Source organism: Melitaea cinxia, chromosome Z (assembly GCF_905220565.1).
Source record: "Melitaea cinxia chromosome Z, ilMelCinx1.1, whole genome shotgun sequence".
Classification (NCBI taxonomy): Eukaryota; Metazoa; Arthropoda; class Insecta; order Lepidoptera; family Nymphalidae; genus Melitaea; species Melitaea cinxia.
The window spans coordinates 17,665,000-17,678,078 of NC_059424.1; the positions used below are offsets into that span (position 1 = coordinate 17,665,000).

Below are 13,079 nucleotides of genomic sequence, written 5' to 3' on the forward strand. Positions count from 1 at the left end.
CATAGTCTATAAGGTGAACTAGAAAGTATAAGTTGATGTTAACTACGATACAACTCTTTCCTCCACTTATATAAAAAAAAATCGTATTTTATGAAGCTAAACATTGCTTAAAATTTTATTTAATACTGGCTGTGTGGACTCTGTCTCTATCTTGGAAAAGTTACCGAAAGTATTATATAGGAGGTATAAACAAGGAAAGGATCTTACTTATAACATTATCTTTATGAATAATAAATTAAATCTTCGTAAAACTAAAATTATAAAATAAAGAAACTATAATGTAATAAGGTACTTTTAAAAATAGGATACACTTATTAAAATATCGAAAGTGAAGTACTTTGCAAAGGTTTCTATCTCTCGGAGTCTTTGATATTCAAGTCGTTATAGACATAGTGGTCACATAACATGTCATCATGTGCTAAGTTATTTAAATGGTTTTTGTTTTTGATAGAAAACTTTACCAATACTACTTTATTAATATGAGACGACAATTATGTTTAATTGATATTTTTAAACTTTGATTCAATGCCTTTATTTGTTACATGGGCCTTTATTTTCGTATTTGTGGTTACTACTTTTTTAAGGACCCAGCTCAACTTTGATCGCTATTAAATCGTTGTTAAACATTTAAGACTCCTGATCTGTTAAATACTATTATAACATTGTTTTTAAGAAAAAAAAACATCCAACAGTAAGGTATTTTCATATTTTTATAAAAATATAGAACTCAACTTAAAGTTAGGGATAAAAATACCAAAAGACGTCCTTATGTGTTCCTTAAATTACATTATTTCTTCCAAACGAATGAAATAGCACAAACGCGAAAGACATAAAAGTTGCACTTTGCAAGAACTCCTTTGAACGTCAAAGAATAAATTCGTATACATACGTGACCAATTGGTAATTTAAGTCAGCAACTAAAGCGAAACATGACAAGAAACGGGATTTTTGTTTTGAAAAAAGAATTCCTCTAAACTGGCAAATTTGCACTTTTAAAATCATAGAACACTGTAGCTGTGGTTAAGCTGTGTATTGTAATAAGAAATTGTGGATAAAAAAATGCATGTACCTACGCACAACATCAGAACGACTGCACCAAACTGGATAATTCTTTTTTTTTGTATTAGTTAACTTTTTTCTCAAATATATTTTGATACGAATAAGATGCGTTGGTAAAGGGCTCCAGATAATAGTTTTTGTCATTGTTTTTTAGATTTATTTATTAAGAAAAAAGGAACTAAATAACTGGGAAAAAACAATCGCTTATAATTTATGATGTATGAAAAATAGATGATGGCCGATTCTTAGACCTACCCGGCATGCACACAAAATTTCTTAAAAATCGGTCCAGCCGTTTCGGAGGAGTATGTTAACTAACATTGTGACACGGGAATTTTATATATAATATTACGACATTGAGTTTAACCTGATTTAAATATTAATAAAATAAATTTTTACATGTAAAACGTATTTATGGCATATAACTTATCGAAAAACGTTCTGTATTGTGCAGGTGGGCTATTATTCATTTGGCGGATTTTTTTAAAGACGAATTAGGCTATTTTGTACAAAATTAAACAATGGACTATACATACTTACAGTAGTCTGTCAGTCAGTCAGTTCAGCCTGTTGCAGTCCACTGCTGGACATAGGCCTTTCCAAGTTCGCGCCAGATATTCCGGTTTTCCGCAATCCTCGTCCAGCCTACACCGGCAATCTTACTTAGATCGTCGGTCCAACGGGCAGAAGGACGTCCCACACTGCCCTTGCCAAGATGCGGTCTCCCCTCCAGGACCCGTCTGCTCCAACGGCCTTCGGTCCTGCGACACTGATGACCAGCCCACTGCCACTTCAACTTGCTAATTTTGTGAGCTATGTTGGTTACTTTCGTTCTCTCGTGGATAGTCTCATTTCTAATCCTATCTTTGAGAGAAACCCCAAGCATAGCCCGTTCCATTGCACGTTGAGCGACTTTAAACTTGTGGACTAGTCCCTTCATCAGCGTCCACGTCTTGGCTCCGATGTTAAGTGTTAATACATGCAGGGCGTATTGCTCGAAGACTTTTGTCTTCAAGCATTGCGGAAGCTTCGAAGTTAAGACTCGACAAAGCCTGCCAAATGCCGCCCAGCCCAACCGAATCCTCCTATCAAAGTTGTTGCGACCTAGTTGGATAATATGGCCTAGGTAAATATAATCCTGAACAGCTTCGTGAAGAGAACCATCGACCGACACCGATCTCGGTATCACTTGGTTGTTAAACATAACTTCGTTTTGTCCAAGTTCATACCGAGACCGATACTTCGGGAGGACTCGTTTAGGCCGGCCAGCATTTAGCCGAGCTCATCCAACGTCTCCGCAAAGATGATGATATCGTCGGCGAAACGTAGGTGGGAGATGTATTCGCCGTTGACGTTGATGCTTCGTTCCCCCAATCCAAGGTCTTAAGGACATTCTCCAGCGCAGTGGTAAACAGTTTCGGTGATATTACATCGCCCTGTTTTACAGCAGTATCAGTTTTAAACGTTTTCACAAGCTGCTTCATTATATCAAAGCTAAGTATGAGATTATCGTTATGATTATTATAATTAATTTTAAATAGTAATTTTTTAAATGTAACTAGATCGCCAAACATGTGTACGGATCACCTGATAGTAAGTGATTACCGTAACTTATAGACTCCTGCAACACCAGAAGCATCGCAAACGCGTTGCCGACCCAATCTCCGATTCTCCCAAGGAGCTCTGGTCACCTTACTCACCAACGAGAACACAACACTGGTTGAAAACAGCATTATTTAGCTGTAATCTTCTGTAAGGGCGAAGTCCCTAGTCGGACTGCTCCATATTTTGAGCAGGAAATTTACTGTTGTGCACTACCTCAGTTAAAACAAATTTGCTTGTATTTTCTTTTTCTTAAGTAAATAATGAATATTTGTTATATAGGTTTTATTGACTAATACAGTACAATGAAGTTTCTTTTTAAATATTATAATATTAAAATGAAAGTTACTCATTTTATTTTTCGCCATTTTTACATTTCGCCTAAATAGTAAATTCATACATAGAAATAGTGTATATGATTATTTCTTGTGTTCATTAAAAAAGCCTACAAAGCGTTGGTAAAATTGGTAAAATTAGTTTTAAAATATTCTCTAATTATTTGCAGTAATTTTAGTTACTCCACTATGATTTTACCGTAAGATGTAACAATGTTTTAATTACGTATATTAATTTTTATTCAAACGAAGACAAAAATTATAGTCACATATCGATGTGAAATTTATTACAAACACTTTTCAATAAAGATGTACATTTGCTGTTTTTACTAAACTCTATCCGATTAATACATACATACAGTAAAGCGGGTAATACAGCGCGGGTAGCAATATTATAAAAAAATTCAAAACTAATCCATCTTCTCTGATTTAAAACGTGGTTAAAAGTTTGTACCCAATTCAGACATTTTTCTGCATTGCAGTATGAATAAAAATGAATTTTACATAACACTTGTGTCGTCACGTTGTCTTTGTAATATTTCATATACGCTTCAGCCTGTAATATCCCACTACTGGCATGGCTTCATGCAAAGGCCTCTTTCCCCATGTAGGAGAAGGATCAGGGCTTAATCCACCATGCTGCTCCAATGCGGGTTGGCGGATATATGAGTAACTCTACTATGAGTAACGATCGCTATCAGGTGTACATGATAACAACCAGGACCGAAGGGTTAACGTGCTCTCCGAGGCACAGTGGGGAGATCCACAAGGACTGCACAAACACCCAGACCACGGCAAACACCTGTATGGCCAATACAAATGTTTGTCATGTGCGGGGATCGAACCCGCAACCGCCAGCGCAACAGGTACAATCCATGGCTGTAACCGTTGCGCCAACGCGGCGTCGCGTTTCATATGGCATTGTAAATATTTGCAGACCATTATTTCGGAAATTGAAACAAGATACGATTGCACGTGGCATATTAACAGCCTTCTATTTATACGCGTGCTCTTGTGCATAGAATTGAAACGTCTTTCTTTGTATTTTTTAATTTTAAGTATACACTGCGTGCAGTATCAACACGTTTGATCAAATACGTATTACGAAATTATCTAGTCTTTTAATGTATCTCAGAGTTTATTTGAGCATTTATTTTCTTTTCAGTAAAAAATGAACCACATATATATTATTAAACATAGCTATATATTTTCCACGCGGACATGATTTGTACTAAAACTATCTTAAATATTTAGTTCTTAAGTTGTGCATTTTAAATATGTATAACGGTCACATAGGTAAAAATATTTATACGTAATGAAAAATATAAAACTTACGTTTTATATTTTAATTTCTATAATTGGTAATTACGTATCTTCGTTCTAAAAGGGAAACATAATCCCAGCGTACGTGCTCTACCTGCATCGACTTCGGTACATAATATAACTACACCTAGAGACGAACAATGTTTTAAATATAAAATGCACTAGTAATTAATATAAATCTCAGTGGTTTTTATTCTACTGTATTTATTACTAGCGACCCGCCCCGGCTTCGCACGGATGTAATGCTGATACTAAATATACTACAGAATGTCTTTATTTATAGTATGTAGCTAGCTTATAGCATGGTTATTAACATAATAACAACATTCAAATATGCGTCGTTAGATTACACGTTGTTACAGAATGCGTTGAAGAAATAAAGGTTCACTGCTCGTTCCCCGTAGGTGATAGCGTGATAACTTGTAGCCTATATGTTGACCCGACTTCTTAATAATATTTGTGCTAAATTTGAAGTAAATCCATGCAGAACTTTTTGAGTTTATCCCGGACATACATACAGACAAACAGACAAAAATTCTCAAAACTATATTTTTGGCTTCGGTATCGACTGTAGATCACAACTCCCCAAGTATTCTTTAAAAAAAGTGAACAATCATCGATTTTTTAACTACTGTATATCGTAAAATTTGCTATGCATAATAAGTATATAGTTCTTATTTATAATAACATTTATGACTTTTTGTAATACCGTTGTCAATAAAATCTCTAATTGAGTTAGGATATAGCAGCATATATCCTGCGCCAAACCTGGAGCAGCCCGACTGGGAAAGTACATCGACCTTACAGAAGATCACAGCTAAATAATACTGCTCTCAAGCATTGCTGTGTTGCTCTGGTGAGTAAGGTGAGCAGAGCTCCTGGTGGTGGGGGGAGTATTTGGGGGTATCGTCGGCAATAAGCTTATGATGCTTGTAGTATTGCACGCGTGTATAGACTACGATAATCGCTTATCATCAGGTGAGCGAACTGGTAGTATAAAAATTGTGTAAATAAGTCAAATCTCTCTCAGTTTCTTATTTTTTATCTTCGGAGTAGTCATTAATAGTACACGTCTATTGTTTTCATTAAAACGTTAGCGCATATTTATAGCATATGCGATAATAACATTAAAGATTCTCTACCTGGCTTTAAAATTATGACGTTCGTCACACCAGCTGTTATATTCACGTCGGATGTAATAAAACAGGACGTTAAACTAATTATAACACGCCCACGTGTGTAAAAGAATAGATCTTAGTTAAGATGCGGGTTTTGTGTAAACAATAGTTCAGGTGTTGGAAACCGCTGTGAATTTTTTTTAGTGTTTCGTATTTTGACGCGGAAAACTTATTGGGCATTCTTAACTGCTTAGTATCTTTTTATAAAATACACACACACACACACACACACACACGCGCGCGTGCATGCAAAGTCACACACAGGCTCATAAAATTATTTAACACGATTCCTATACAAACAAATAAAAAAGTTTATAGATGCTGCATTGAAAATAATCTTGTAAAAATACTAAGACTATCACTAATTGTAACTCTGCCTCAGATGAATTAATGTTCACACTTGTTTATTTAATGAGCACTTCACAAAAATATCCCCCGTGAAGTAAATTTGTATGTAACATTTCGCAGTAATTTTCTTTTTCAAATGTAACATGCCGTTTCATATTTGTGCAAATGTCACTGAATACTGTGTAATCTCCTCAGTACAATGGCCTGTCAACAGAAGGAGAATATACGGAGAAAATTTTCGGAGTAACATCATAATAAATTGTCTCTTATTTACAAGTATGATTATTTAGATGAAAACTGTCATATTTCAAGAAACAATATTGAGAACAAAATTGTTTTTTTTTTTGTTTAGACAAATATTATTAGGTACTACGAAATATGGAATTGTTAGACGTAAATAGACATTACTAGCTGGTACCCGCGACTTCGTCTGCGCAGGATTAGTAAGTACTTCGAATAGATTATTATCTTCTAAATATCTATCTTTATAACAAAATTCATCAAAATTGGTTCTGCGTTATAAAAACCAATTTGTTACTGTATTTATGGTTCACTGTTTTGGCGATAATGGCTTACTCATAAAAGATAGATGCTATTGCGGACTTTTTTGTGGGACTAATTAAGAAAAACATTTCTCTTGTACATTATATACGTGTAAACTCCACAGTTTTTGCAGCGTACGCCAGAATAGCTCGCAGATGGCAGATTTTTTTCCGATTTACTTGAAAATTATCGTTATATATTGGACAGTTTATACACTATTATTAAAAATTATAGCCTATGTGTTATTTTAATGTATAAGTTATACTATTTTTTTTTTTTTTAAATTTTAACATCCATAGGCTCTTGAGTGCCCATGCCTTTTTTTATTTAAATTTTAATTTTCAAGTATTGAGGCGTATTATTTTCAACATTGCAGTGTTCGTAGTGAGTCCAAAACCGACCGTGAGAGATATATATAATTATATAATAATAATAATTAGAATAATTATTAGAATTAAATCAGTTAATTAAAAAAAAGTTATACTATTGTAAACTTTCACTAAAATCCATTCGGTAGTTTTTGCGTGAAAGATGAACAAACATCCATACATCCATACGTACAAACTTTCGCGTTTATAATGTTACTAGGATTAAGTTTGACTCTCTAATTTGACAGGTAAAGCCTATAATAATTATAACAAATTAATAAAGAACGAATTCTGTGTTTGTGTATTTTATAATATTTATAACAAAATCAGCCACAACTAGACATGTATATAATTATTTCCAGTTGTGACAGATTTAAGAGCGTCTGGACAAAGACGTCATGCAACAAAACGCGTGGGCTTCCACCAAATAAAATTACGTATCTAGTTTTTTTTCCTTACAACAAAGAAAAATGTTAATTCAATTTGTATTCGCTTTTATTATCTGTTCCAAAAATAAAATTCGATATGGTTGATGCAAAGCGTCATTTCAACAGGTTTTATTCGTATGATACGAAATATATGTACGCGAAGACAGTAACATTTGCTTTGGTTACAGTCTGTAAAAATGTTCACGCCTTAAACTATTTTTACACAAAACGAATTATGTGGAAGTAAATGTCTACCTGAAATTTCTGTTACATAAAATAATTAAATAATTCATGTTCAATCGCCGTATGTTTTGTAAACAGAGTCTTCTGCTTTGTCTCAAAATGTTTGATTTTTTTTTCAAATTTCATAATCGTGTAATACAAATTACTACTATTTATAATGAATATTTATACCAGTGGATATGAAATCATAACTTTGACGGCAAAAAATAAATGAAAAACAAAAAACAAATCTCACGTATAGTCAGCATTGATCACAGCAACGAAGACATTTTAATGAAATATAAAATATTCAAAACGAGCATTGACCAAACTCACGAAGAATTAAACTAACATCGCACTTGATGATGTCTTTCCATAATTACATTTGAATAGTTGGCACAAATAAGTATCGGTTTTATGACGGTACGCTCATTGACCTGCATACGAGTGTGCGGTGTGAAAACGCTAAATGGAGCTTCAAACATTGAAAGCGATGCAGGGTATGCTTATGACCGTTCGCCTAAGATCTTAATAAAGGCCAATATTAAACTTAGAAGTCAATCGATGTGATTGCTTAGTAGCTTTCTATGTTTGTTGCTCTTTAGAGTGAACAGCTGAAAAAAGAGCGTGAGCGTAAAATTCGCGAACAGCAACGGACTTGTGTTCTTAAGAAGTATTGCATTCCTTAATTATTGTGACTATGCCGAGCAAAGTCAAACGCGAATTTTGTGTAAAACTTGATGTCTCTCTTTTATATTATTCATGGCATCATTTTGTGCTAACATTTCTATATTTCACGTACACGTCAGTAACACCGAGCGTTATCTGTCCCAAACAGCATATGTCATACAAACTATATGTCAAATTCAATATATCGTTAAAACTGTCGCAGTGGCGTTTATGTAAGCGGCGCAGCGGATGTACACATATCGCTTCTGAAATTCACAATGCAGATACATATATCTTATAAATGAATTTTTACCGCTAGCTCACAAATTGAAATGGATTAACCGTTAATAGATTTGAATGACAGTAGACTGCAGACGAAATGACACGGCAGTAATTGGAGTGTCTACTGGACGGTCTGTTGTCAACGTTTCGAGGGGGAATCAATTCGGATCTATTTCTCCTTGAAACGAGAACATTTAAAAATATTGTTCCATATTGGAATTTTGTGATCATTCTTTTCACTAGATTGGTGAAATATCGCTAGCATTTGTTAAAAAAAAAATACACAGAAAATAGATGTACAAACAGGTAATGTATACACATGGAATTATTTATCATTTACAAACAGACCTTTAGACGCTGGGACTTCGCTAGTGTGTTCAACTTGTACAATGTCAGCTGCGGAGGAGGTAGAAGGTACAGGGTTATCAGGAGTGTTTTCCTGCATCTTGTGGCAAACTTCGAAAGCTTGACCGACCGTGCGCACAATCCTCATCGCTTGACTCTGAAAAATAAATAAACAATGATTATGGGAATATCGACGCCGCGTTGGCGCAGCGGTCACAGCCATGGATTGTACCCGTTGTGCTGGCGGTTGCGGGTTCGATCCCCGCACATGACAAACCTTTGTTTTGCCCATACAGGTGTTTGCCGTGGTCTGGGTGTTTGTGCAGTCCTTGTGGGTCTCCCCACCGTGCCTCGGAGAGAACGTTAAGCCGTCGGTCCCGGTTGTTATCATATACACCTGATAGCGATCGTTACTCATAGTAGGAAATATATCCGCCAACCCGCATTGGAGCAGCGTGGTGGATTAAGCTCTGATCCTTCTCCTACATGGGGAAAGAGGCCTATGCCCAACAGTGGGATATTACAGGCTGAAGCGCTATGGGAACATCAAAAGTGTATCTTTACCATGTGTGAAGTGATATTTATGATTCATTGTTTCAAAATGTATTGATTGGTGGATTTGAAGATAAAATCACAAAGTCTCGAGCAGCATAAAACAAATAACATTGTCATACGTCCCGTACCACTTCATTTTCTTGAAAGACATAAACAACGTTTAGCCTTGCTGTTTGTCAAGTTGGCTGATATTTGCTTTTATGAACGGAACCAATAAACCTCCATTGACATATTGTGTTGTTGTACAAAACTTAAAAATTCTGTATAAACATTTATTCCATATATCCAAACTTTGTGTGTGTTCGAACGACAATATATTAAAGAATTTTGAATGAAACTGTAGGCCATTAGTTAGAGGGACTAACATTAATAACACAATTACAGTAATATGCATATCAATGTTTAACCGCTGAACTTTCTTGAAGAAGTTTGGTTGCTTTAGAATTATAAAAAAAATTGGAAAAATATTTTATATAATCGCAATATATATAAAAAACTGTGCATATTATTATTTTGGCATAAAATTAGCGTAGGTGGATAATGCGATCACTTCCATGATGTCTAGAATGAGTAATGAATACGTCGGTTATGAAACATGGTAATTATATTACTAAATATAGATTTAATATCTTTCCGCCTAATGTAATACTTGAATGCCATATTATTCAAGAAATAGTGCACATTCAAATAGCAGAACTATTTGTGATAGTGATTTTTTCAGTCTTCAAGAATTTATTTGATGTTTTATAGAATTCTGGGTTAGTGTCCGCTTATGATGTCAACATTTGAGTATGAGTTCAATGAACATTTAAATCTAGCGAGTTTATTTTACTACATACAATTTTTACACGTATTTATATTATAACTTTAAAAATTTTATTTTGCACATGTAATATAACCTATGCTTTTAGGGATATGGTGTCAGCATCCGTGCTTCGTCGAAGCTAGTAAAACCGCAGTGATTTTAAAACACAAATTAAAACGACGAATGACATCTTATACAGGGGTCAGTGTCAAGGTTTATTAGATTTCGAGCTTGACGGGTTTAATTTAAGTCCTCGTTACCATCTGACAGTTGACTAATTCTAAATACGTACCAGAATATATATATATATATATATATATATTCTGGTACGACAAACATTATGTTTCTATATATATATATATATATATATATATATAGAAACATAATGTTTGTCTGTATGTCATTTATAGAATCGTAAGCTATTTATTTATTGCATTGATCTATGCATTTTATCATGTCATAATCTTCAGCATAGTGTTTTTCATGAGCCCACAAAGGTTTCTGAGTTGGTACGACCAAAAAAAAAGTTTTGCAGCGCGCGCAGGGTATACAGCTAGTAAAATTTGATGAAGTGGTCGAGTGTATTTGTTTGACACAATCTTTTCGTTATTCATTCATTATTCGTTTAGTCAGTACCTGGATGCTTTGCTCGTTTTTTTATTTTTGATAAATCGTGTTTCTTTGGAAATTCTATTTAAATACGAATTACGTATTGATGAAATATGAATAATATTTTTCAATCTTATCGACATAATAATAAAAATATATTAACAGATTATTTATTTAAAAAGTCACGAGTGCGATTAGAAAAAAATGGAAAAATAATGATCAGGAGAATTGTGGATTCGAACCGTTTCTCATCATCTCGTTTCGGGACCGCCCGATTTATCACATGAGCTGTCATAACTTTATAGATAACGGCGAATTACTCTCACATTCTAATGACATTGTAACAGTTTTTTCTTGCCTGAAAACGCGGATAAAACGATATTTCCTAAAAATGAATCCTAGCTAGATCGATTTATCGCTCCCTAAACACCCTGCATACTAAATTTCATGAACATCGTTGGAGCTGTTTCCCAGATTCAGATTATATATATTAACTGAACCCGCAAACGTTGTTTTGCCATATGCTATTAACTCCATCAATATTTAGGGGTATAAAAAATAGATTTTGGCCGATTCTCAGACTTATCCAATATGCAGAGAAATATTCAAAAAAATCGGTCCAGCCGTTTCGTAGGAGTATTGTAACTAACACTGTGACACGAGAATTTTATATATAAGATATTCAAGAATTGATCGATTAAAGGTGATTAATAGAATATGCTCCACATTACATTATAAACGATAGGAGAGAGTAACTCCAATGTTAAATGTAGCTGAAATCACATGATTAATCTAACTATACATAGGCTATAAATATAAGTAATAATACTATGTTTTTAAAAAGTCTGACCCAGAAAGAGAGACATTGCTCAGTCTAATTGGAGTTAAAATGCAGTGTTATTTTTTAATAGTTTTCATCTTTCTAGAATTTTAAGGTTATGATATTTTGTACATACGTTCAAGTTAATGTATAGTAATTTATAAAATAAAGAAATGTATTTATTTGTATTTGGAGCATAAACTTCGGGGCCAATAAGAATTATTTTAACCTTTGAAAGGTATGTTGTTCAAGATAGATACAAATACAATATTTAATACACATAGTTACTCGCATTTACTCAAAAACCACGAGGAATTATTAAAATCTCACAATACCATACACGCTATTTTATCTCGAAATTTATATGAGATCGAAAGTTACGTTGAGGAGAAAATTTTATTTTTCTTTCTCTTTTCTTTTTTTTTCCTGCGAAATCTACTTTAGTTCTTTGCGATAATGCAAAACTTTGTAGTCACATCATCTCTGAAAAACTCCTTCCGATTGAAGTGGCAATACTCAGAAAGGATTTTTTTTTAAATAGAACAATGTTTAGAATTACAAATTTGTGTAAAACCGCAGTTGCAAAGTTCGCTATTTTCATTTTCGCGTTTCTTTGTATGACAGATTCGATATTCTATACAATTTCCAATACAAATATCTCGTATTTTATTCGATTTATTACATGAGTCTTATCATTTATCCGGTCATCGAACTTTACAGATTTTTCTCGATATAATAAATATTAATATACACGATATTAATAGATATATATTCTTGTGATTCCTTTTAAGGTAAAAGTATTTACCTTTTAGTAAAATTGTATAAGTAATTTGTGATGTAACCAGATGTTGGAATGAATAAATTTTGATTAATATTTAGTTGCAATAGACAATTATATATGTAATATATAGTCGCGAGTCATATTATAAGTTATTCTTGTTTAGAAAACTATTATTTTAACTTTTATGTAATGAATTTTGATTGTTTTATTTCAATTATTTGTATTTTTTTTTAACTTTCTTCTTATACTAGTCAATATACAACTCGTTTATTACTATAGATGCTCTAATTTCTTATTATTACATGAACAATTAAGCGATACTCACAATCAAATTTGCATTGTAGAATTAAGGTGCTGTAACTTATGTCGATAAATAAATATAAAAAATAGAGGGTTTTAAACGTACATTTTTGTGGAATATCGAAAGCATTAATCCGAACTACTTAATCAGCATTGTCAAGCGAATTATGTTAATTATAAAAATCTATTCTGTACTCAAAAAAGATTTCTAACAATTTCGTATAAATTTTTAAACGTTTCAAAATGCTTAGTGTAGTCTAATCATATGATTAAAACGTAACCTTTCAAAGATTTCGTGTTATATTTTAAAATTAATAAGCTTATAACAATATAGAAATGATTGCAAATAAAAGGGGACGTGTTAAATAGGATCAGTCATCCATAATTGATTCAACAGTCTTCGGAGAGCACAATGTTTTAATTGGATAAAAGCATTCAAGTTCAAAAGAGAGTTAACGATGCTACATCGCTCATTAACTGAGGTAAAGCACAGCAGGAATTTCCTGC

At 33.4% G+C, this 13,079-nt stretch overlaps 1 protein-coding gene across 1 annotated transcript in view; it reads right to left on the bottom strand.

Annotated features, from left to right (window-relative positions):
• LOC123668394 overlaps positions 1-13,079 on the bottom strand; it is a 43,273-nt gene that overhangs the window by 12,521 nt on the left and 17,673 nt on the right. Inside the window, exon 2 of the mRNA XM_045602126.1 lies at positions 8,706-8,859. Within this exon, the coding sequence (XP_045458082.1) occupies positions 8,706-8,859 (154 nt within the window). The remainder of the gene's footprint in view (positions 1-8,705; positions 8,860-13,079) is intronic.